Genomic DNA, 26,751 nt, shown 5'->3' with positions numbered 1-26,751 from the left:
AACTGATGAATTTTAATTTTGAAGGTACTTAATGTTGTGGACCAATCAGGTGATTATGAGGTGCTTCCCAGCAACAGGAATCAGAAGAGACTTTATAGTCCCGTTGATCTGGGGTGGGTGAGAGCAGTCAGGGAACAAACAAAAGCAATGGCAATTGACAGACAGAAAACTCAGCAGATTGACAGCGTCTGTGGAGAGAGAATAGAGTAAGAAGTCTCACCACACCAGGTTAAAATCCAACAAGTTTATTTGGTAGCACAAGCCATTAGCTTCCGGAGCGCTGCTCCTTCATCAGATGAGCGGGAGTTCTGTTCACAAACCAGGCATATAAAGACAAACTCAATTTACAAAATAAAGGTTGGAGTGTGAGTCTTCACACATAATTAAGTCTTAAAGTACAGACAATGTGAGTGGAGGGCGGGTTAAGCATGTGTATTATCTTCAGCCAGGACAGTTAGCAATTTTGCAAGCCCAGGCAAGTAGTGGGGGTTACAGGTAGTGTGACATGAACCCAAGATCCTGGTTGAAGCCTTAATGAATCAGAAAAATCAGCAAAATCTCACCAACCGTCCTGGCTGGAGACAACACACATCTCTTTAACCTGTGCTTAATCGTCTCTCCACTCACATTGTCTGTATTTTTAAGACTTGATTACCTGTAAAGACTTACATTCCAACCATTATTTTGTAAATTGAGTTTTGTCTTTATATGCTCTATTTGTAAAAAGAACTCCCATTTACCTGATGAAAGAGCAGCGCTCTGAAAGCTAGTGGCTTGTGCTAACAAATAAACCTGCTGGACTTTAACCTGGTGTTGTGAGACTTCTTACTGTGTTTACCCCAATCCAATATCGGCATCTCCACATCATGGAGAGAGAAAAGAGCCAATGTTTCGCATCTGCATGACTTCTCCACAGATGCTATCAGATCTGTTGAGTTTTCCAGCATTTTCAGTTTTTGTTTCAGATTCCAGCACGTGCAGTAATTTGCCCTAATGCAATTGACTGGCATGCTGGCAAACTAAATTTGGTAAATTTTCTCCCATGTATGTCTCTTGTATTTTTAAAAACCTAGTTTTATACCCTTGTGTTGGGGCATACCTCTGCCCTTAAGTTCAGTAACTTTGCAGAACCTCACCAAATGGGCATTTTATTATGTGTCATCCTGAAGTAGATGTTAGCAAAACCATTTGGTCTGAATTTGGAGCAGAAAGGCTGCATACTATGCAGTAGACAACTGGGTTCAGAGTGGGTACCTGTACAGACATGAGTGAACACAACATAAGGAAGATGCAAAGAAAATTAAATGTGCCAACACAATCCTTCAAAATTAAGCAAAAAGACTGACATTTAAATTGAGATTGTAGGAATGCCCCAGCATTCTTTTGAAATGTTATTGATAGGCAAGCTGTGGATCAGAACCTTTATACACCACAAGATCCCACAAACAGCAAATCAATAAACAATGATATTCTTTTTCTGATAGTAGTAGTAGTAGTTGGCAAAGTGTTGGTAAAGGTACCAAGGGAAACTACCTGTCCCTCTTGGTGCCGTGGGATCCTTTACATGTTATTTCAGCAAACAGAGTTCCTTCAATTTAACATCTAAACCAAAAGAGGCTCTGATAATATAGCATTTCTTAAATTCTGCACCGTCAATATGGATTATCTGCTCAGGCCACTGGTGGGATTTGAACCCAAAGCTGCTTATGTGGAGGTGATACGAAGTGAGTGATTTAGGAAGTGGCAAGTAAGAGTCTGTGGTGAAATACATGTAACTTTAATGAGAAGTTGATGATCTGTTCAAAATATTACAATAATTGTAAGATTGCACTTATTTTATATTGTAAGATTGCATCTGAAGAAAATTGACCACACTGTAGATTACATAAAATCCACATCACAGAAGCAGGCCATTTGGCTCATTTGGGCTGTGCGGGTGTCCACACTCAGCCAGTGTTCTCTCACTCTATATAAAATTACTGCAGGTGCTGAAATCTGAAATCAAAAGAGAAAATGCTGGAAAATCTCAGCAGGTCCGGCAGCATCTGTAAGGAGAAACAGGAGTTGATGTTTTGAGTTCAGATGACCCTTTGTCAAAGCTATAGCTTTGATCACACTATAGAAGCTTAAGGGTCATGTGGACTCAACATAAGCTGTTTTCTCCTTACAGAAGCTACCAGACCTGCTGAGATTTTCCAGCATTTTTTCTCTTGGTTTCTCTCACCTACTTACCTTTTCGCAGGTTACACATTTTTCTCTCTCTTCCTTTCTTCATGTACACTTCAAACTACCACGTAAGTACATCAAATATTTCAACGCTTCCAACATGACAGCAAGTTCTACATTTCTCATCACTCTCTGCAGATATTCTTCCTAACTTTGTTCGATTAGTTAGTGCCTGTCATAAATTTACACTCTCCAATTTAGACAGGCCCACAAATGACAGTGGATTTTCCCCATGTTAGAAACCTCTTGATGAGTTTAAAGGTTCTGCAGAGAAAAGAGCTGCAGCTTGCACAATCTTTCTTGATAGCTACCACTCTACATCACAATAACACCCTTGTAAATCTTTTATGCATTTTCCCTAATGTTTTAATAATATCTTAATTACTTAGAGCACTGCATGCGCAGTAGTTCCAATTGTGGCCTAATCAAAGTTCTATATAAATGTCACATTTCCTCACAACCTCTGTATTTTCTTCCCTGAGAAGTGAATCCTAAAAACTTATGGCCTTATCAACCTGCATTGCTACTTTTAGTGCTTTGTATTTCTGCACTCTCGGATCTCTTTGCTTTATTGAGTTTCTTATTTTCTGAGAAACAAATCAACAACTTCATGATTTGCTATATAGAATTTTATCTGTCATGTATACATCCAATTGCAAGTCTGATTATGTCTCCTTATATCCTGTAAGCATTCATTTTTATTGAAGTGGCTTGTTTGTTAACATTTTGATGCATTAGTAGTACAAATTATGCCCTCCATTTTTTAAGCAATATTTTTTCTCCTCTACCCTTTAGTTGGACAAATTAAACCACAGCTTCAAGATCATCTGCTTTTTCCACCACATTACGAAGCAAATAAATGAGCTTTTGCTTCAGGAAGTGAAGGAATGGAGTTCATGGGACTTTCATCTGTGGCTAAACCAAGGATACAGGCAATTACTGCTCTTAAATATGGAGCAATCCTTCTTGCTATTATTCTAGTTGGTGCGATCACTTACCAGAGTTATTCGACACCAGAGTTTCTAATCATTTCTACATCTGTTAATGTGGGGAAATCTAAATTTGACCTATTATGGCAATGTCCAAATTATAAAAACAGAACAGGGACCTCGAGAACATTGAGCAAGCTATCATTGAATAAGAATCGACTCCAGGCCTCTCAGTGTGATATTGATACTAATAGTAGGTTTGATTGTGCTTTCAATGAGCTGATTGACATGATGAAATGTCGGGCTCGTGGCTGCTGCTGGAATCCAATGGCCAATGCGTCTTCCCCGCTTTGTTTTTTACCATTAAATTATCCTTCTTACAACATAGATGATCTTTCTCCGACCAGTACTGGCTATACAGCTACACTAAGTCGCACTGAGAAGACACTGTTCCTGAATGACATAATGATGCTTCAGTTGAATGTAATATACGAGACAGCAGGCAGACTTCATTTTACCGTAAGTAACAGCAATTGAAAGCTAATTTTAGTGAAATCATAAAGAAGGTTGTAGACTGCCAAATGTGATGGTAACAGTGCTGTTACAGTCATTATTAATCTTTAAATTTCCAGTTAATATTTGAAATAGTTATATTTCACCTTCACAGTTAAAGTTTCTTGATACATTAAGGTAATATAAATAGATTCAATTTTTTTTTCAGAATAAATTTTAGCATTTCTGTTTATCTTGATGCCTTCCCTAAGTGCAATATTTTATTTCCAAAGGACCGGTACCTGGATCACCCACATTTCTGGTAGTATCCTTCCACAGCTGTCCATGAGAGTTAACACATTCCAGACATAGTGTGCCCAAAAGCTACCTGTTTTATTACTAAAACATTAGAATTTCTCATGGCCATGGCTAAATTGCTGAGATTTTGGAATTACATAGGTAAATGAAGAGGATATGTCTTTCAGATATGCAAAACATTTATGCTGCTATTCATCACAAAGGGTGAAGAATGTGGCTTAATAAATGAATCTTATCTATTAATATATTTTTGTTCTGTTCTCAAGAAACTGAAACTTTGACTGCAATTTTCAGGAGCACCTGTCCAAATTGCATGCAGTTGATAGAATGCACAGAATTAGTAGATGTTTCTTCCTTATCCTCTCGATCCAAGTGCAGGTTTGATACAGTTGATCACAGTGTCTTCCTCTAGACTCTCTATTGAGCAACAGTTCAGGATTAAGCCACTGTTCACAACCTTGGTGTCACATACAACTTCAAGATGAGTTCCAGCCTCATTCATGTCAATGCCTTTAGGCACTCAGTAACAGCAACTTCCTTCACCCCTGTCTTAGCTCATCTACCGCTAAAAGCTTCATTTATGCCTTTGATATCACCAGATTGACTACTGCTACACATACTGACTGGTCTCCCACATTCTACCCTATGTAAACTGAAGGTCCTCTAAAAGTCAGCTGTCAATGTCTTAACACATGCCCAGTTCCATTCCCTTATCACTCCAGGCCAAGCAATATCTTGATTTTCAAATTCTGATTCTTGTTTTCAAGGCCCTCCATGACATTGCCCCTTCCTATCTCTGTAACCGCCTCCACAACCCTGTGAAATATCTGCTCTCCTCTGTTTCTGGCCTCTTATGAATCCCTGATTTTTAATCTCCAACATTGATGACCATGCCTTCGGTTTCCTAGGCCTCTTACTCTGGAATAGCCTCCCTATCCCTCTCTATCTCACTTTCCTCTTTTAGAACACTTCTTAAAACCGATCTTTTTGTTCAAGCTTTTCTTCAACTCTCCTAATATCCCCTTTTTTGTGGATCCACGTCATACTTTGTTCTGTAATGCTCCTGTGAAGTACCTGAGGGAGTTTTATTATGTTAAAAGTGCAAAATAAATATAAATTGTTATTTCCTTCAGATGGTTGCAATGTCTCTTGATTACTTGTGCTGGATTGGAAAATTCAATCCTTAAATTCTGAAATTAGTCAACAGAATTGATCCCCAAATCTCATATATTTCTGCCGTTTCCAAGATTGATTATGTAATTGTATGTAGTTGATGATGTTAAGAAAACAAAGGTTGTTCTAAGAAGTTTATATTTGTCTTGGTAAATATTAGAATTAAGGAATAGTTTTAAGTGGGTTTAATTTAATGTTCCTGTGTCTACAGTTAAATTCATGCTGGACAGAGGTGTTTTTATATGTGGGGATTGGTGAAGTTCTAAATAGATTTCTGTTGTGCTTGGAGAGGGCTACGTCATGAAGAATGAATGGGCCAGCAGAGGCATGCACAGATTGCTTAGCAACTGGAGGCCCTTGTAACATTAAAAAAAACTTTCCTTTGTTCTTAGTTTTAACTGGAAGCCATAGTAGTTAGAGATGGGTCACTGAGGCATCAACAGCTCTCAATTCTGTCTGTAGAAGTTGTGATGTGGAGCTGCCGGCGTTGGACTGGGGTAAGCACAGTAAGAAGTTTCACAACACCAGGTTATTTGGTAGCACAAGCTTTCAGAGCACTGCTCCTTCATCAGGTGAGTGATGTGCCACAGCGAAAAACTGCACCAACCTTCTCAGAAGACAAACATGGGACAAGGTAGACAGAAGATGGACACTTTCGTCGTCTAGTACTTCCGCAGAGTGGAGAAGCTACGACATCTTCTCCGGAGCCTTCAACGTGTCATTGATGAAGATGAACATCACATCAAGGCCATCCCCACGCCCCCACTTCTTGCCTTCAAATGACCGCACAACCTCAAGCAGACCATTGTCCGCAGCAAATACCCAGCCTTCAGGAGAACAGTAGCCAGAACACCACACAACCCTGCCACAGCAACCTCTGCAAGACGTGCCGGATCATTGACACGGATGCCATCATCTCACGTGAGAAGATATCCACCAAGTACATGGTACATACTCTTGTAATTCGGCCAACTTTGTCTACCTGATATGCTGCAGGAAAGGATGTCCCGAGGCATGGTACATTGGGGAGACCATGCAGATGAATGAACACTGTTCAACAGTCACGAGGCAGGAGTGTTCTCTTTCTGTTGGAGAACACTTCAGCAGTCATGGGCATTCGGCCTCTGATCCTCGGGTAAGCGTTCTCCAAGGCAGCCATCACGACACACGACAATGCAGAATTGCTGAGCAGAAACTGATAGCCAAGTTCTGCACACAGCCTCAGTTTGAATCTTGGGTTCATGTCACACTATCTGTAACCCACACAACTTGCCCGGGCTTGCAAATTCTCACTAACTGTCCTGCCTGCAGACAATACACATCTCTTTAACCTATGCTTAACCCTCTCTCCATTCACATTGTCTGTATCTTAAGATTTGATTATCTGTAAAGACTGACATTCCAACAATTATGTTGTAAATTGAGTTTGTGTCTTTATATGCCCTGTTTGTGAACAGAACTCCCACTCACTTGATGAAGGGGCAGCCTCCTGACAGCTTGTGGCTTGTACTACCAAATAAACCTGTTGAACTTGTTGTGAGACTTCTTACTGTAGAAGCTGGACAGGACAAGGAAGTTGCAAGGATGCAAGCTTCCGAAGGAATAATGTATAATCCAGATCGCCAGGGAATTGGGGCAGAAAGACTGTTTAAGAAGAAATCCAAGGAAGAATAAACAAAGTGTTTTGAATTAAAGTGAAAATTACAGTAACTAGATTTAAAGTGGGACAGCAGGTTTCAAAGTTAGATCAAACATCATGTTGAGAAGAGCCTGGGAATTGAGCTTTAAAGCAATTATGAACCATTTGTACAGCAGCCAAGGCAAAAAAATCCTAAAGGGGTTGGTGTAAGAACCAACTGGACTGGATTTGTTAAAAGTGGAACAAAAGCTTTGTTTAAGAGTGTCATTTGAAAATCTTGAACTAAATTTCAGAATGCTAACCACTAAGGGAATGCATTATTATGAGAAAATTTTAGAGTGTTTTTGGAAGTGGAGTTTGGACACACTGATGACAATCACTTGGGGGGATTTTGAGGAGAAATCCACGGATACCAAAATGGGTTCAGAGTGGTGTGAGTATATTTGACCAAAGCCAATCTTGTGTACTTAAAAGGCACTATTGCTTAGTTTGCAGATGATACAAAGATATATAGTGCTTAAAAGGCACACAAGATTGGTTGTGTGTTAATGAGACCATTGTAGTTTAAGATGTACTTTGTAATCCATGTTAATCTTAAAATCTGTTGTTAAAATTAGTTGTTAAACTAAAGGGTGTGTAAAGGAGTATTGTTTCATAATCTAACTTGTCATGTTTAATAAATGTTATTTCTTTTGTTAAAATTAATTAGTGTTCCTGTGACTCTCTTCCTCCATGTTTTATAAAAAAAAGTAAAAGATACAGTCTTCTGAGTCAGCGTTCCATTCCGGGGTCTTCCTGACAATTTATAACATCAACTGGGATTGTACCAAAAGTTAAACAAATAAGGCCAAAGACACAGGAGCAGAATTAGGCCACTTGGCCCATTGAGCCTACTCTGCTATTCAATCATGGCTGATATTTTTCTCATCCCCATTTTTTTGCCTTTTCCCTATAACCCCGATCTCTTTATTATTTAAGAACCTATCAATCTCTGCCTTAAAGACACTCAATGACCTGGCCTTTACAGCCTTCGTGGCAGAGTTCCACAGATTCACCACTCCCTGGCTGAAGAAATTCCTCCTCATCTCTGTTTTAAAGAATCGTCCCTTTAGCCTGAAGTTGTGCCCTCTGGTTCTAATTTTTCCTATTAGGGGAAACATCCTCTCCACGTCCACTCTGTCCAAGACTTGCAGTATCCTGTAAGTTTCAATAAGACCCCCCCTCATCCTTCTAAACTCCAGTGAGTACAGACCCAGAGTCCTCAACCGTTCCTCATATGACAAGCTCTTCATTCCAGGGATCGTTCTTGTGAACCTCCTCTGGACCTTAGGTTTGGAGCCCAAAACTGCTCACGATACTCCAAATGGGGTCTGATCAGAACCTTATACGGCCTCAGAAGTACAACTCTGCTCTTGTATTCTAGTCTTCTCGACCATGAATTTGAACACTGCAGTTGCCTTCCTAACTGCTGACGGAACCTACACGTTAACCTTAAGGGAACCTTGAACAAGGACTGCCAAGTCCCTTTGTGTTCCTGATTTCCTAAGCATTTTCCCATTTAGAAAATAGACTATGCCTCCGTTCCTCCTTCCAAAGTGCATAACCTCACACTTTTCCACGTTGTATTCCATCCGCCACTTCTTTGTCCACTCTCCTAACCTGTCCAAGTCCTTCTGCAGCCCCGCTGCTTCCTCAATACTATCTATCCCTCTATATATCTTTGTATCATCTGCAAACTTAGCAACAGTGCCTTCAGTTCCTTCTTCCAAATTGTTAAGAAATCAATGGTCACAGGAAAGACTAGGGACTCAACAAAACCTTGGCTGCAACGCTGAAGACCTGTCAAATAACTGTACCTCTGGTCAAGCTGTCCCAATGCAGCTATAACATTAGCATTTACCTGGCAATGTGGAAAACTGCCCACATATTGTCCTACATATGACCATCAGCAAAATTATATTATGAAAAGTTGTGGTCCCAGTGCCAACTTCTCAGGCACACCACTAGTCACCAGCTGCCATCCGGAAAAAGACCCCTTTATCCCCACTCTCTGCCTTCTGCCAGTCAGCCAATCCTTTATCCATGCCAGGATCTTACCCGTAACACCATGGGCTCTTAACTTTGTTACCTGTCTCCTATGTGGCATCTTGCTAAAGGCCTTCTGGAAATCTAAATAAATCATGTGCACTGGGTCTCCTTTATCTAACTTGTTACCTCCTCAAAGAACACTAACAGATTTGTCAGACGTGACCTCCCCTTGACAAAGCTGTGCTGATTCAGTCCTATTTCATCATACACTTCCAAGTACTCTGCAATCTCACCTTTAATAATGGACTCTATGACTGAAGTCAGGCTCACTGGCCTATAATTTCCTGTCTGCTGCCTCCTTCCCTTCGTAAACAAATTATTGAAAACCAGAGGAATTCAGGGTCAATAATAACACCTGTGAATATGTTTAATGTAAGATTCATTTGGCAGATATCTTTTTCTCACTTTAGTAAATCTTATTTTTCTGTCTTTCAGCTTAAGGATCCAAGGATCAAACGATATGAGGTTCCTGTTGATGTTCCTAAGGTCACTGAGAAAGCTTCAACTCAACTCTACACTGTTAAATTTTCATCCAGACCCTTTGGCATAATTATACAGAGGAAATCAAATGGCCTTGTTCTGTAAGTGTGATTAGTCTTGGTATCTCCTTTATGGTAATCTTCACTCACAGAATTTACATTTCACTCAAAAAACATAGAATATAGCAAAGCAGAAGCTAAATGGTCCTGGCAGAATTAGGCATTGATGCACAGATTAGTGGTAAATGTTGCTGAAGAGTAAGTTTGCCGATGGTTATATGTAGGACAATATGTGGGCCGTTTTCCACATTGCCAGGTAAATGCTAATGTTGTAGCTGCATTAGGACAGCTTGACCAGAGGTACAGTTATTTGACAGGTCTTCAGCGTTGCAGCCAAGGTTTTGTTGAGTCCCTAGTCTTCCCTGTGACCATTAGTTTGTTGATGTCTTGTGGAATAAATCAAATGAGTTGATTAGCTAGGCGCTTCACAGGGGAGAAATAAGAACAGCAAGTTCCGTTCCCTGAAGGACATTTGTGAACCAGTTTGTTTTTCATGACAATCCAACCAGCTATTCTAGATTTAATAATTTTACCTGAATCCCAATTCTGAAACTTGCTGTGGGATTTAAACTTGCTTTCTTTAGATTATTAGTCCAACAGTCTGGATTACTAATCCAGTAATTTGCCACTATGTCGGAACTTCTTCTTGAACCGTTGGTACCCTAATTGCAATAAAAATATCAGATTATTTTATGAGTCGGGGCAATGGAGGACATGAACTGTGATAATTTTACATGTGACATAAATCCTTAGAAATAAACCTATAGAATAATAAAAGTTGATTGATATAAACTATGTTATAATCTGTTTTTTTTTTCAAAATCCATTCATACTTGACAAACTAGTTATTTTGTGGAGGAAAAGAAAGATTACAATTTTAAAACATGTAAGTGCATGTAAAAAAGTTGATGAGGGACGGTAATTTTTAGCTGTTCAGTTGTTGCTGTCATTCAAACCTTACTGTATTTACAAACTTACTTTAAAAAGACTTTGAGGGCCTGAACTTTGCAAGAATACTTACCGCTGACCTCGAAGAAAGGTGCTCACAAAGATCTAGTGATCTCTGTGGCAGGAATTTCCCTTGCCCTGTGACATTTTAAATCAAGACAATGTCTTGGCATGAAACAACACTGATATCAACAAGCAGGTAGGCAACCAATCAATCAAATTGAAGTATTCACACAATAAACCATGAAGTTAAAAGCAATTAAAATCTTTCACTTTTAATTTCAATTTTCAATAGGCTCATGACAGTAGCTGACCAGTCTGCAGTCACTTCCTTCTTGTCTGGAGACCTGACATTGTCTTGACGTCTTCTTCTCAGTTTTCCTCTCTTTTGTGTGAGGAAGTCAGCTTAAATAGGGTTTTTGTTACATTATTATCTCATTTTTTAAATCTTGTTTTTTCTATCATCTCAGCAATTTGTTGTTTCAATTTTAACAGGATTAGATAGGCTAGATACAGTTGTGTGACCAGTAACACAATTAATTGTGCCAGGATTCAGTAACACAGTCAGTTGTCTGCCATTGTTTGGCCAGATCCAGCAATTTAACAATGTCTGTCTGTTTATGTGTCAAAGTCCCACCTACAATCTGCTGAGAGCAGTTTATTTGTGATCAGTTTTGAACAATCCATAAATTTGCTGAACTCCGTGGCCTGCTATAAGGCCCTTTAGTTTTGAAAATCTGAGTTTACAACTTGTAACTAACTGAAATTTTGCAACTTGAACTGAAAAAGTGCAAACTACTTAAAATACAAGGCCACATTCTAAAATGCAGATGAAAAGCAAACAATCACTCTCAGGAATGTGAAGAAAGAGGCATTTCCTATAACCCAGACACCCAGCAAAGTTCATAACTGCGTAAGGAAGAGATATTAAAATACATAGACGAGATATTGACACAATAATTACCACAGACTTACACACTTAAAATCCCTTGGAAATAGACAGTGTGAAGGATTGTAAAACAAGACTGCCAGCTGCTAAAGAGATTGCAAGTGACACAGGCTGTGTCAAGAAAGTCTTCAGCAGAAGAAATAAGGTGAGGGCTGCTCCTTTCTCCCTCTCTTCCTTGTGGAATTGGCATGTCGCTTGATTCAAGAAGCCAACTCTACCAGAAACCGACCAGTGAACCAAAATCTCTTAATAATTGCAACATCTACATCTGACTGCATTCAAGAAACTAGCTGATCTGAATTGGCCACAGCCTTAAAAATCTATGCTTCAAGGGCAATCAAAGTGCACTTAACCATATATTCCTTTACCTTTTTATATTTTATTGACTCTCCACATTTCTGATACCTGTATGTGTGTTTGCGTGTGTAATGACAACATGCTTGATGTTGCAGTTTTGTTATTTTGCTCAGGTAGCGATTGATGAATTTGCTCATCCTTTGACTCAACAAAACCTTGTTTGATTGGCTCTTTATTGCTCACAGCTTAAATAGTTAAATAATTCTGGTATGAAAAAGGGCACATCCTTGTGAGAAAGAAACTTTAAACTTTGTTGTAACCAACTAAGAGATTGAATGAGGGAAGCCAATTCATTCCTTCTCACCTGGTGATAACATAAGATAGAGGCTAAAATAGTGATAAACATATTATATAAACAAGTTTTTTGGTTTTAAAAATGTGGAATTCCTAATCATTATAGAGAAACTTAACATTGCACAAAAATAGAATTAACTTTTCAGGGCCAGTAAGAGTGTTTAGAAGTTGATATACAGTTCATTTGCTGTGTTAAAACTCAATTACATATCATTCAACAAGGTATAGCTACTCCCAGAGTTCTTGCCAAGAGATTAAGAACATTAGAGTAGAAGTTTTCATTAGAGCATAATTGGAAGAGTGATAGAAATCTATGTTGGAGTGTCTACAGAGCACCCTACGAAGGAATGCAGACTCACTAACAGCACCTTTTGGGTTTCTGTGCATATCCAAATACCCAAGATTGCTCTCAGTTTTAATGGAATAATGGCAGTGAATGCTGACTATTCCATCATCATTACCACAGCAAAATCCAGGCTGATATTTCAGTATATTTTAGAATCATAGGATCTCTATTGTGCAGAAGGAGGCCATTTGCCCATTAAGTCTCCTCCACCTCTCAAACCACACCCCTGTACTATCCCTGTAATCCCACATATTTACCTCACTATTCCCTCGAACCATCTTTGGACACTAAGGGGCAATTAAGCATGGCCAATCCACCTAACCTGCACATCTTTGGACATGTGCAAGTTGATCTTCATTAACCTATTTACTGTGTTGCATATATACGGCATGATCATTGAACTTTTTGACTAATCCATTGAATGCTACAAGGATGGTTAAAAAAAATCTAAGGATAAAATCAGAATTAAAAAAAATCAAAATCATATGTTACCACAACACAAAAATAAGGGTGTATTTTACTAGCTCACCTTAAGGAGTAAACTATTAACATGGGCAAATTATTCAATTTCCTTTTGAAATTAAACAAGATCTTCTCAGGTTTTTTTTTAATAGTCTGCTAACGGTACTGAACAGACATTTTCCACTATGTTTATAATGTTGGAAATACACAACATAAGGAAAATTCCCCCAATTTCTGTAATTGACAAAATCTTTTTCCCAGTTGGCCCTGTGCAATATCTCTAACTGACAGGGTAATGGACCTAATACCTGGTTTCTAAAATGCAGTGCTGAAATCATCCAGTTGGAAGTAGCTCTACTGAGGTTTTCTTCTCATGAGATAAAAGAAACAAGATCAACTGAGAAGTGTTCCTCCTTTATACAGAGGGCAGTGGATGACTGGAGCTGCCGGCGGAGGTAGTGGAAGCAGATACGAATATGACTTTTAAGGGACGTCTTGACAAATATGTGAACAGGATGGGAATAGAGGGAAGAGTAAGGGGTTTTACTTCAATTGGGCAGCATGCCAGTGCAGGCTTGGAGGGCCAAAGGGTCTATACTTGTGCTGTAATTTTTTTTTTTCTTTTTGTTTTTTAAATTAATAATCTTTGAATTTTCAATGCCAAAATTCGCAGAAGGAAAACAGCCACTCTGAGAAAGTAGAAAAGTAATTTCAGCCACGGAGATGTTCCCGTTAAGAGCCATTCAGTTTAAGAGAAAATCGGAAAGAAAGAATATCTTTTCACTAAATGAATACATATATATTTAAGGACTGAATTCAAGAATTGGTGGAAAGACTTTCCTGAACTAATTTAAACCCAAAATAGCTTGTGGAATTCAAATTAAATTAATTAATCTAGAATTGAAAACTAGTCTCAGTAATGGTGATTACGACAACTATCATCAGTTGTGTAAAAATCTGTCTGGTTCACTAATGTCCTTTAGGGAAAGAAATCTGCCATCTTTACCCAAATGCTCTACATGAATCCAGATCCGTAGCAATGTGGTTGACTCTTAATGGTCCTCTGAAATAGCCTAACTTGCCACTCAGTTCAAGGACAGCTAGAGATGGACAACAGAAGCTGGTCTTAGAGCAACACGCACATCCCATTGAAGAATAAATTTTTAAAATGTTTACTTAGGATGAAGATAACCAATTAATACAGTGTATGGTATCCATTAAAAAGGAAATTAACAAGGGATCTTTCTCCGTAGTACTGGGTCCCTAACCACACGATAACAGAAATGTTTTTGGCTTTTTTTGAGACCTTGGCAGACTTGGGGGTGTGTGATTTATATTTTCAGTTTTGACTTTTCTTTCTGAAAGAATTTGTGGCAATTTTGGAAGGATTAAGTTCGTTTTAGTTCTGGCATGAAGAAATTTTAAAATCTAACATTCAGTTTATTTAGTTGTTGTTAATAAAATTTGAATTTTGAGAAAGAGTAGAAATGCAATTCTCTAGCAGCTTAGAGCCAGGCTGGAAGCCTGGGTTGTTTCATAATTATTGAATCATAGAAGCCCTACAGTGCAGAAAGAGGCCATTTGGCCCATTGAGTCAGCACTGACCACAATCCCACCCAGGCCCTACCCCCATATCCCTACCTATTTACCAGCTAATCCCTCTAACCTATGCATCTCAGGATACTAAGGGACAATTTAGCATGGCCAATCAACCTAACCCACACATCTTTGGACTGTGGGAGGAAACTGGAGCACTCAGAGGAAACCCACGCAGACACGAGGAGAATGTGCAAACTCCACACAGACAGTGACCTAAGCCGGGAATCGAACCCAGGTCCCTGGAGCTGCGAAGCAGCAGTGCTAACCACTGTGCTACTGTGCCATCATGCTAAATGATTGTCAGAAAATGTGAACTATGAAACTTTGTACAAAAGCAGCTCTGTACAACAATCCCATGAGTCAGTATTTTAAAATGTTTTAGCTGTTTTTCAGTAATTTCATTGTATAAGATGTATCCTATTTATTTTGTTACTTAGCTTGAACACAACAGTGGGGCCGTTGTTTTATGCTGATCAGTTTCTACAGATCTCCACCTCTGTGGCCTCTAAATACATTTCAGGTTTGGGAGAACACATGACAAATTTGATCCTCAGTGTCAATTGGACTCAATTAACTCATTGGAACAGAGATCAAGCACCTCATGTAAGTTGGTTGGCTTGTTTGTTTCTTTTGTGGTGTTGAGATATTCAAAATGCCATTCTGTCTGAGAAACAAACGGCAAACTCTTTCCAAGATAGCAGATGCTGCATGAGCCAAACGTTAAAAAAAACCTATCTAGAAAGAAGTGGCTGATTATATTTTTCTTGTCCTTGGGTACTGTGGAGAAGAGTGTAATTTTGACTTTGTCTTCTCTCAGAATAGTTTTGTATTGGTGTTTGATTATATCATGGGAATTTCTATTCTGGAACATTTCATAGAACAGTGAAAAAATATTGAACACAGTAATTGCTGTTCTTAAGGCTGTTCCAGACTGACCAAAACAGTCCATTAATGCATGAGGAACCTCAAACTGATGCCCTTATGTCTCTTACCTTATAGTATTTGTAAGTGTCTTGCATAAGTTGTTCCATATATAAAGAAAAATCATTCTCACTATAGTGAATGGAATATGATCAATTCTATTTTTGCCACTGAAGAAACTGGGGAGTAAGTGCTGAATACCTAGTGGTTGTGTGCGATGATACACCAGGATTGCAACTTATAACTAGTGGAGTCATAGAATCCCTACAGTGCAGAAGAGTCTGCACCAGACTCTCCACAGTGATCAATGCTCGGGCCATAATTATTTACAATATATATTACTGACTTGGCTAAGGGAACTGAATGTACTATTGCTAAGTTTGCGGATGACATAAAAATAGAAGGGAAGGCAAGTGGTGAGAATAACACAAAGGGCCTACAGAGGGAATTAGACAGGTCAAGTGAGTGGGCAAAAACTTGGTAGGAACATTTGAAGTTATGCACTTTGTTAGAAAGAATGAATGAATATTACTTAAATGGAGGCTGACTGAGAAAAGCTGCAGCAGGGATTTGGGGGTCCTCGTGCATTTATCACAAAGACTATCATACAAGTTCAGCAGATAATAGGGAAGGCATTGGAATATTGGCCTTTATTTAAAATAGAAAAGTCTTGCTAAAACTATACAAAGCACTAGTTAGACCACACCTGGAATGCTGTGGATAGTTTTGGTCCCCTTATCTGAGGAAAAATATACTGGCATTGGAGGAAGTCCAGAGAAGGTATGGATCAATCTAGTTAACTTTCTTATGAGGAGAGGTTGAGTAGGTTGGACATGTACCCATTGAAGTTTAGAAGAATGAGAGCAACCTGATTGAGACATTTAGTATATCTGGGGGCTTGACAGGGCAAATGATGAAAGGTTTCTCCCCCCTTGTTGAAGACTCTAGTGCCTGAGGGTATAATCACAGAGTAAGGGGTTGCCCATTTAAGACAGATGAGGAGGAATTTCTTCTCTGACGGTAACGAATCTATGGAATTCTTTATTGCTGGGTCATTAAGTATATTCACGGCTGAGGATTATACATCAGATCAGTCATGATTGCATTGAATGGTGGAGCAGACTTGATGGGCCGGATGGCCTACTTCTGCTCCTACACTTTATGGTCTTAAATTAAGTCATGTTGTCTCATTTTAATCTTGCAACATAACCTTCATTCCACAGTCCCCTTTTGTCACTAGGCTCAATTTTTCCAATATTTCTTTTGCCATCCCACCCACCACCATCACTATCAAATGCCTTGCCCATGTTCCAATTCATCAAAGACTCTGCATTTTCACCATACCAAATCCTTCTCAGCTATCAGTCCTGTCCTTATTGGCCTCCACTGATTTCCCATTTCTCCAAATCTGTGATTTCAAAATCCCTCTTGGGCATGCTCCACCCTGCCTCTGCAACTTTTTTCAAGTTTTGCTTACACGTACTGCTCTTCTACCTTTGCCTCTCAGTTAGTGGTGACAGAGCTTTCCTGCACTCTGGATTTCTCTTCTTCAACTTCCTACATCTCTCTCTGTTTTCAAAAGCCTCCTTAAAACCTGGCCTTAAACCAAGATTGGTGGAACGGCAAATTGTGCGGAGGGTGTGGAGAGTCTGCAGAAGGATCTACATAGGTTGGGCGAATGGGCCAGGAACTGGCAAATGGAATTTAATGTTGGCAAGTGTGAGGTGGTCCACTTTGGTAGGAATAATGGTAGGAAGGATTATTACTTACGTGGTGAAAAACTGCAGCAGGCGACGGTGCAGAGGCACCTCGGGGTCCTTGTGCATGAGTCGCAAAAACCCAGCTTGCAGGTGCAGCAGGTGGTCAGGAAGGCTAATGGGATGCTGGCCTTCATAGCAAGGGGGATTGAATATAAAAGTAGGGAGGTCTTGCTGCAGCTGTATAGGGCATTGGTGAGGCCGCAGCTGGGTACTGTGTGCAGTTTTGGTCGCCGTACTTACGCAAGGATATTTTGGCCTTGGAGGGAGTGCAGAGGAGGTTTACTAGGCTGATGCCGGAGTTGAGGGGGTTGAGCTATGAGGAGAGGCTGAATAAACTAGGCTTGTACTCGTTAGACTTTAGAAGAATGAGGGGAGATCTCATTGAGACGTATAAGATGATGAATGGGATGGATAGGATAGAGGTGGAGAGACTATTCCCGCTCAGAAAGAATAGTAGGACTAGGGGGCACAGCCTCAAGATAAAGGGGGGGCGCTTTAGAACGGAGTTGAGGAGGAACTTCTTCACTCAAAGGGTGGTGAATCTCTGGAATTCTCTGCCCGTTGAAGTGGTGGAGGCTACCTCGCTAAATATTTTTAAGATGCGGGTTGATGGGTTTTTGATAAGAGAGGGGATTAAGGGTTATGGGGAGAGGGCGGGAATGTGGAACTGAGCCACGACAGATCAGCCATGATCTTATTGAATGGCGGGGCAGGCTCGAAGGGCTAGATGGCCTACTCCTGCTCCTATTTCTTATGTTCTTATGTTCTTATTTGAAATTATTCTAAATTTAAGGTCTCATGCAGTTGTGCTCTGGAACTGTTAAGCACTGCATTGGTTTCTTTATTTTCTCTCTACCTTCTCATCTACTCTGTTGTTTCTCTTTTACCATCCTAGGCATATGATAAATGATAAACCTAAGAGATCATTGTGTACAAAATTGCAGGAAAAATACGTTCTAAGTCGATTTGAACCTGTTCTATTGGATCTCTGCCATGTCATTTAATAAATATAGCTTTCAGTTAACTATTTTGTTTTTCAATACTTTATTATGATTTGTTGTATTTCCCAATGATATCAGTACCTAGAAAGTGGCATGTTAAATTTATCAGTATGAATCTTGTATCCAGGTACTAGTATAGAGAATATTAGAATGGCCAGAGTAGAAGAAAACTTGGATTCTCACTGATCTGCTCTGAAACTAAACTGTTGGAGTGAAACCAAATCAAGTTCCCACTTGTGATTATTATTCAGTCAGCCTGCAGGAAAGTGCAGTGGTGATAGCCTATTCCTTGAATTGACTGATGCCTTTCACTTGGCGAAAGTACAAGTGGAGTCCTGATGCCTTTTGAACAAAATCTAGCATGTCCTATCTCCCAGAGAAGCGGAGAGAATAGTGGGAAAGAGGTACCTGAAAGTTTATGCCTCAGTAAGTCTACAAAAATATTTAAGGAATCAGTTGTGAACTCAAGACAAGTCTGTACACAATGAACTTTACCCTCACTGACACTAGCCTGTTCATTGCAGCCAAATGCTAATTTATATGGCTCACACCCTTTCTATTTGGTGATGGAAGAGGATGGATCAGCTCATGGTGTTTTCCTGTTAAACAGTAATGCCAAGGGTAAGAAATTAACTCACTTGGAAAGACAAATCCAATTAAAATTGAAGATCTACTAAACCTGTTTAATATTAAACTACCAGATGACGAACTGCAATGTAAGTAAGCGTTTTTGCCATGTTACTATGTTGACTTTGGTTTCCATTTTGTCTTTCACATTTTCTGCTTTTCTACCTGCCTGCTTTTTGCCTTAGTTGGCCTTTTTGCAAATCAAATATAGAATATATACATAATTTTTGTTCATAAATTATATTCAAAATTGCAACCCCACACTCCATGAGATTATATGAGCTATTGCCTGCTATTTCTTCCAGCTTGGCTAGATCGAGACTGTTGACTTCTGTGCAGGTCACAGACCCTATCTATGTATGATGACTTGCTTCTCTGTATCGCTCCAGAGGTGGCCGAGTTAACAGTACTGTTTGTATTATCTTGTGGTACTGATATTTAAGAATATGCTGCTGAGGAAATTAACGCAATTTTATTTAATCCAGACATATTACTTCAGCCAGCCCCTGCCCTAACCTGGAGGACCATTGGGGGGATCCTTGATTTTTATGTGTTCTTGGGTCCTGATCCAAAAACAGTGATAAGACAGTACATGGATATTACCGGTAAGATTGAAACCATACTTGTTATTTAAGTTGAACAAAGACTAGAATTTACACACGGAAGAATAATTCTTGACTTCTAATCTTCTGATTATGCTGCCTAGATGTTCATATTTTTATTTTTAAAAATATGTGATTGAAAAAGGGCCCTGGGCTGTGAACAAAACTCTTTTCCATTTTACTAGTTCTGGAAACTCCAGGAAATTGCTTTCTTGATAAAAAAAAAATTCAAAACAAATGTTGCTCGAAAGCTATAAAATACAGTTATTATAAACAGCTAAGCGAACATTTGATAAAGAACAGAAGTTGCTTTGCTGACCTGAATCTTTGAAATCCTCCCACCACCCAAAACCTGCCAATGAATTTAAATCAAAAATTGTACCAATTCTGTTGAGGGATTTGTTTTTGTGCTGGAACGATAGGTACTTGAAATTTCTTCACTGTTGTCTAGAAATAGTAACCTTTGTGTTTACCTTTCCAAGAATACTTAAACAGCTGGTCAATCTTCAGAAGACTGAACAGTTTCCACACAGCTATACTCATACCCTTCTGTGCACGCTTCAGAGTTTAGTGGCATTTTTGTGTTAACAGCATATGCACAAAAGGAATTGGTTTAAAATTGTGTAAACGTGATTCATGTGCATAGCCAGCTGCTAACAAACAAGACTTCAGACTCCTCAGTCTGAACAATATTCATGCCAGGTTCCGGAACAGACGTGCCAATGTTCATCTCAGTCTTAATGTGGAGATGCCGGCGTTGGACTGGGGTAAATAAAGTAAAAAGTCTCACAACACCAGGTTAAAGTCTAGAATTCCCACTCACCTGACGAAGAGGCAGCCGGCGCTCCAAAAGCTAGTGGCTTTTGCTCCAAATAAACCTGTTGGACTTTAACCTGGCATTGTGAAGCTTCTTTCCATCTCGGTTTTATCCAGTTTCCTCTCTTCCCTTGCCCCACATGTTTCATTTTTCAAATGAGATGTTAAACCATGGTCCTGTCTTCCTCTCAGGTTGGATGTAAAATGACCCCCAGTGAACCTGCCAATATTTACCACAAAAACAGATTATCAAGTAATTGTTACATTGCCACTGTGCAGAAATTGGTTTCTGCATTTCCAACAATACAACAATGACTGCACTTCAAAGAAGTATTTCAAAGACTGTAAAGATGTCATGAAATGCGCTATATAAATACAATTTTTTGTTTCTTGTGCTACTTGGCACAATATCTTAATGTACATTTTTATGACTGTAGGTTATCCAATAATGCCTCCATACTGGAGTTTGGGATTCCACCTGTGTCGGTGGGGTTACTGGAGCACCAATATTACACGGCAGGTTGTAGCAAATATGACAAAAGCCAACATGCCTCAGGTGAGCATACAAAGCAAAAGGCCATTTCCCAAAATAAAACTTGTTTTCCAAATGAAACAATCTCCTAAAGGATACGCCACAAAACTTCTGTGGGATCTAAGTACTTGACTTCAGCAAATGTCAGACAATATTTTCTTTGGATTAACATCTTCAATAATTGAGTTTTTTTTGTTTAATAATCTAAACAAAGAAATCATTTGGCCCGCTGTTTGTGTGCAGACTCTCTGGAAGAACTATCCAAATAGTTCCACCATCCAGCTGCTTTTTATATTCCCTATAAATTCCTCTTTTTCAAGTATGTGCATTTCTGTTTCTGAAAGTCAGTTGATTCCACCACCTTTTCCTGATTGATTTGATTTATCATTGTCACATGCATTGGGACATAGTGAAATGTATTGTTTCTTGCGCATTATACAGACAAAATGTAGTGTTCATAGGGTACGTAGGGGAGAAGGAAAAGATAGGGTGCGGAATATAGTGTTGCAGTTACAGATTGGGTGAAGAGAAAGATGAGCTTGATATATGATAGGACCATTCAAAAGTCTGATGGCAGCAGGGAAGGAGCTGTTCTTCAGCCAGTTGGTACGTGTTATCAGACTTGCATCTTTTTCCCGATAGAAGAAGGTGGAAGAGAGTATGTTCAGGGTGCGTGGGATGCTTGATAATGCTGCCTGCTTTGTCGAAGCAGCAAGAAGTATAGACTGAGTCAGTGGATGAGAGGCTGGTTTGCATGATGGACTAGGCTATGTTCACAATCCTTTCTAGTTTCTTGTGATCTTGGTCAGAACAGGAGCCACACTAAGCTGTAATATATCTAGAAAGGATGCCTTTTATGGTGCATCTTGGTGGACACAGCAAATTTCCTTCGCGTTCTGAGAAAGTAGAAGCGTTGGTGGGCTTTCTTCACTATAGAGTCAACGTGAAGGAACCAAGACAAATTGTTGATGATCTGAACATCGGTAAACCTGAAGCTCTCGACCATCACCACTTCATCGCCATTGATGTTGATAAGGGCGTGTTCTCCACTGCGTTTCCTGAAGTTGATGACTAGCTCCTTCATTGAGCGAGAGATTATTGACATCTCTCTCTTTCCTATACTCTGATTTGTCATTGTTTGAGATCCGACCCACTATGGTGGTGTCATCATTTAATATGAAAATGGAGTGGAATTTGGCCACACAGTTGTAAGTGCGTAAGGAGTACAGTAAGGGGCTGAGGAAAGCCTTGAGGGACATCGGTGTTAAGGATAATCATGAAGGAGGTGTCATTACCTATCTTTATTGATGCCAGTCTGTGGAATAGGAAGTCTAGATCCAGCCACAAAGGGAGGAGCTGAGCCCTAGGCCCTGGAATTTGGAGATGAGTTTTGTTGGGATAATGGAGTTGAAGGGTGAGCTGTCATTGTTCTTTTTACTTTTGATTTTCTTCCTGCAGGATGTGCAATGGAATGATATAGATTACGCGGACCAGAAAAAGGACTTCACTTATAATTTGCGGTACTTTGGAGACTATGCACAAATGGTGAAAGAGTTTCATCAGAAGGGCTTGAAATACGTCATGATTGTGGTGAGAAGAAACACAAATTATTCGAGTCAAAAGTATTCCGACCATTGATTTGATCCTAGTATTAAGAATAGAAATGTTCATGTTTAACATAAAAGCTCATTAATTTTTTAAAATATATATAGATGTTAAATTTTCTCCAGGGACACACTTTTATTTCTATCATATAATTCTTAGGCTGTATGTACTGTGGACTCTTCCGTATTATGAAGTTGTGAGGCAGTGAGGGATTAATTTGGATTGCATTTCATCAGCTGGCTGTAGTTCAAGGATTGAAATATTATTATTCAGAGTTTAATGTGTGTGTTTCTTGTGGGATTGTGGAAGGGACTGGAATCATCCATATGTACAGAAAGTTAAAAAATAGAACAAGGATTTTGTGAACATGGCATGTGATTTAAGAAGCTCAGTAGACTTAGCTCTCTCAAACCATCAAGTGGCAGTAAAAACTGCAATCGTTCTGAGTAAATCTGAACAGCATTGCGTGTCTTTTGGCAAAAGATTGAGTTTGTCTCTCTGGGGTGGTGGTTTCAACAGTGCGTATACAGCTGATGTGTTCAATATATTCCCTTAGGATGCCTCTCCACAAACAGAAAATTCAGTTGTGACATGTTTTCAATTTTAGATTTCTCCTATTAATGATATAATGCATAAGTGTAAGAAATTCAGAATGTAAAATGTTTTTGATTCTTCAGGAAAGACAAAGACTGCATAGAAGCACTTTTATGATTTCTCGGCCTATGTGTTGGGAACTTGAGCTGTCAGTATCAGGTAAATGCTAGATATCAAATTTATGAGCAAAAATGTGACAAATTGCAAATTGATGTTAAAAATGTGGATTCTGTTGGACCTATTAAATATTTCCAGAATTCCTGTTACAATTATTTTTAAAAATGGGGGTTTTGTTTTCAAAATAAAATTCAGATGGCATTCTATAATGCAGTATGTTAGTACAGTACTCATTTTTCTCCCCAGTACAAAATATTTCTGCTCTTGAAGATACCAACTCTTGTTGGAGTACAGTTCAATGGGTGCCAACTGCTCTCCAACACGCTGACTAAATGACAGTTCCTGCAGTGTGAATTGAGACATGTTATGCATTGATTATTATCAAATCACATTGTAGGCAATCTTGCTTTTGCCTAATATTGACACATGTTCAAGTGACCTCAATGTGCTATGATACTTCTTTGTCACCTTCTTTTGAAGTTGGGATATGCATCTGTGGTGAGTCTTTCCAACTTTATTTTTCTTAAGGATTCTTAACACCACATTTTTGCTTTGTATTGCAGGATCCTGGTATCAGCAGTAAACAGACAGCAGGGAAATACAAACCATATGATGATGGTGTGAAGAGAGGTGTTTTTATCAAAAATGAAACTGACCAACCATTGATAGGAAAGGTCAGTGCAACAATGAGAAATTTGGATTTTACATTTAAATTTTCCATTTGTTGAACTGCAAGTGGCACTGACGTTATTATCTTATAAAACCTCCTTCGCATGAAGAAATGAAAAAGATCTATAAATCTTCCAGGGAACATAAGAAATAGGAGCAGGAGTAGGCCATCCAGCCCTTCGAGCCTGTCCCACCATTCAATAAGATCATGGCTGATCTGTCGTGGCTCAGTTCCACATTCCCACCCTCTCCCCATAACCCTTAATCCCCTCACTCATCAAAAACCCATCAACCCGCGTCTTAAAAATATTTAGCGAGGCAGCCTCCACCACCTCAACGGGCAGAGAATTCCAGAGATTCACCACCCTTTGAGTGAAGAAGTTCTTCCTCAACTCCGTTCTAAACCGCCCCCCCTTTATCTTGAGGCTGTGCCCCCTAGTCCTACTGTCCTTTCTGAGCGGGAAGAGTCTCTCCACCTCTATCCTATCCATCCCATTCATCGTCTTATATGTCTCAATGAGATCTCCCCTCATTCTTCTAAACTCTAACGAGTACAAGCCCAGTTTATTCAGCCTCTCATAGCTCAACCCCCTCAACTCCGGTATCAGCCTAGTAAACCTCCTCTGCACTCCCTCCAAGGCCAAAATATCCTTGCGTAAGTACGGCGACCAAAACTGCACACAGTACTCCAGCTGCGGCCTCACCAATGCCCTATACAGCCACAGCAAGACCTCCCTACTTTTATATTCAATCCCCCGGTGCTATGAAGGCCAGCATCCCATTCGCCTTCCTGACCACCTGCTGCATCTGCAAGCTGGATTTTTGCGACTCATGCACAAGGACCCCGAGGTCCCTCTGCACCGTCGCCTGCTGCAGTTTTTCTCCACGTAAGTAATAATCCTTCCTACCATTATTCCTACCAAAGTGGACCACCTCGCACTTGCCAACATTAAATTCCATTTGCCAGTTCCTGGCCCATTCGCCCAGCCTATCTAGATCCTTCTGCAGACTCTCCACACCCTCCGCACAATTTGCCGATCCTCCAATCTTGGTGTCATCCACAAATTTCGACACCATACACTCGGTTCCCTCCTCCAGATCATCTATATAAATGGTAAATAGCTGAGGTCCCAGCACCGACCCCTGAGGCACTCCACTAGTCACCAACCGCCAATCCGAATAGTACCCATTGACCCCCACTCTCTGCCTCCTATTTGATAACCAATCCTCTATCCACGCTAACACCCTACCCCCAACTCCATGCCCCCTGACTTTCTGCAATAACCTCTTGTGAGGTACCTTGTCAAACGCCTTCTGAAAATCCAGAAAGACCACATCCACCGGCTCTCCTCTATCCACTGCCCTAGACACATCCTCATAGAACTCCAGTAAATTCGTCAGACACGACTTCCCCTTAACGAAACCGTGCTGCGCCTGCTCTATCAAGCAATTCCCCTCAAGATGCCTTGCTATTTCCTCCTTGATGACGGATTCTAACATTTTACCTACAACAGACGTTAAACTAACCGGCCTATAATTCCCTGCCTTTTGCCTGCCACCCTTCTTAAACAACGGCGTAACATTAGCCGCTTTCCAATCTTCCGGCACTTCCCCGGAATCCAGCGACGTCTGGAAAATAACCACCAAGGCATCCACTATCACCCCCGCCATTTCTTTCAGAACCCTCGCATGCATTCCATCCGGTGCTGGTGACTTGTCCACAATCAGCCCCTCCAGTCTGTCGAGCACCGCCTCTCTAGTAACAGTAATGTTATCGAGACCCTCCAGTCCTACCACCTTTCCATCTCTAACACCCAGCAAATTAGTCACGTCCTCCTCCGTGAAGACCGAAACAAAAAAGTTATTCAAGACCTCAGCCATTCCCCCATCCCCTACCACTAAGTCCCCCTTCTCATCCTGTAAGGGACCAACGTTCACCGTAGCCAGCCTCTTCCTTTTTATATACTTATGAAAACTCTTGCTATGCTTTTTTATATTAAGCGCTAGCCCAGCTTCATAGTTTCTCCTACCCTTCTTTATCAATTTCTTTGTCAATCTTTGTTGACATTTAAACCTCTCCCAATCCTCTTCTTGCCCACTACTCTTAGCTACTCTAAACGCCTCCGCTTTTAATTTAACACTTTCCTTCACCTCCTTCGTTATCCACGGCTTATTACCTCTCCTCCTACGGTCCTTTTTGACCATCGGAATAAATTTCTGTTGAGCAGCAAGAAAGATCTCCTTAAAGATCCTCCACTGCTCCTCAGCAGACCTACCTTCCAACGCGCTCCCCCAGTCCACATTCGCCAATTCCTCTCTCATCCTACCGTACTCCCCTCTGTTCAAACAAAGGACACGTGTCCGGGAACCCACTTTGTCCTCTTCCATCTGCACCAGAAACTCCACCATACAATGATCACTCTCCCCAAGAGGATCCTTCACCGCAAGGTCCCTGATTCTACCCGCCTCATTACATAGCACCAGATCCAAGATAGCTCGCTCCCTTGTCGGCTCCAACACACACTGTTCAAGGAAACTATCCCAGCAGCATTCCAAGAACAACTCCTCGAGCCCACCGCGTCCAACATGAGTCGACCAATCAATATGCAGATTGAAATCCCCCATAACTACGGCCGTCCCATTCCTGCACGCCGCACTTATTTGCGCGTTAACAGCCTGCCCCACCTCCAGATCATTATTCGGGGGCCTATAGACGACACCCACCAGCGTCTTCCTCCCTTTGCTGTTCCTAATCTCTACCCACAACAATTCCACTTTCTGCTCTTTGGCTCCAATATCATCCCTTGCTACCACCCTGATGCTATCCTTAATCAGCAGAGCTACGCCCCCCCCCCCCCCCCCCCTTTCCATCCTGCCTATCCTTCCTAAACACTTGATACCCCTGGACATTCAGCTCCCAGTCCCTGTCACCTTGCAGCCACGTCTCTGTAATGGCCACCAGATCATATCCATTTGTGCTGATCTGCGCCACCAGCTCATCCACTTTATTCCGAATGCTTCGCGCATTCAGATAAAGTGCCTTCATCCCAGCCTTCACCTGGACCCTATTTGCCGGAACGCCACCAACCATACTCACGCCCCCCACTCCCTTTATTATTGGGACATCCTCAGCCTCTACCCTTACCTG

The 26,751-nt window shown here is 40.4% G+C and overlaps 1 protein-coding gene and 1 long non-coding RNA gene across 3 annotated transcripts in view; one reads left to right on the top strand and one right to left on the bottom strand.

The window, feature by feature from the left end:
- LOC145356690 (lysosomal alpha-glucosidase-like) overlaps nt 1-26,751 on the top strand; it is a 52,374-nt gene that overhangs the window by 422 nt on the left and 25,201 nt on the right. For both annotated transcript variants that reach the window (XM_080209586.1, XM_080209585.1), the window contains exons 2-9: nt 3,022-3,674; nt 9,301-9,446; nt 14,797-14,962; nt 18,566-18,662; nt 19,154-19,273; nt 20,524-20,642; nt 22,077-22,208; nt 23,498-23,608. In XM_080209586.1, coding sequence (XP_080065712.1) covers nt 3,114-3,674; nt 9,301-9,446; nt 14,797-14,962; nt 18,566-18,662; nt 19,154-19,273; nt 20,524-20,642; nt 22,077-22,208; nt 23,498-23,608 — 1,452 coding nt within the window. In that variant the 5' untranslated portion in view covers nt 3,022-3,113. The remainder of the gene's footprint in view (nt 1-3,021; nt 3,675-9,300; nt 9,447-14,796; nt 14,963-18,565; nt 18,663-19,153; nt 19,274-20,523; nt 20,643-22,076; nt 22,209-23,497; nt 23,609-26,751) is intronic.
- LOC145356693 (uncharacterized) lies at nt 3,736-20,062 on the bottom strand. Its single transcript, XR_013889187.1, has 3 exons — nt 19,744-20,062; nt 9,938-10,066; nt 3,736-4,382 (listed from the first exon to the last, which is right to left on the bottom strand). It is a non-coding gene; the product is annotated as an uncharacterized LOC145356693 (long non-coding RNA).

The sequence above is a fragment of the Carcharhinus amblyrhynchos genome, chromosome 21 (assembly GCF_965287045.1).
Source record: "Carcharhinus amblyrhynchos chromosome 21, sCarAmb.v2.hapA, whole genome shotgun sequence".
NCBI lineage: Eukaryota > Metazoa > Chordata > Chondrichthyes > Carcharhiniformes > Carcharhinidae > Carcharhinus > Carcharhinus amblyrhynchos.
The sequence above is the reverse complement of the archived record's forward strand: the minus strand, read 5'-3'. Positions and strand labels throughout refer to the sequence as shown.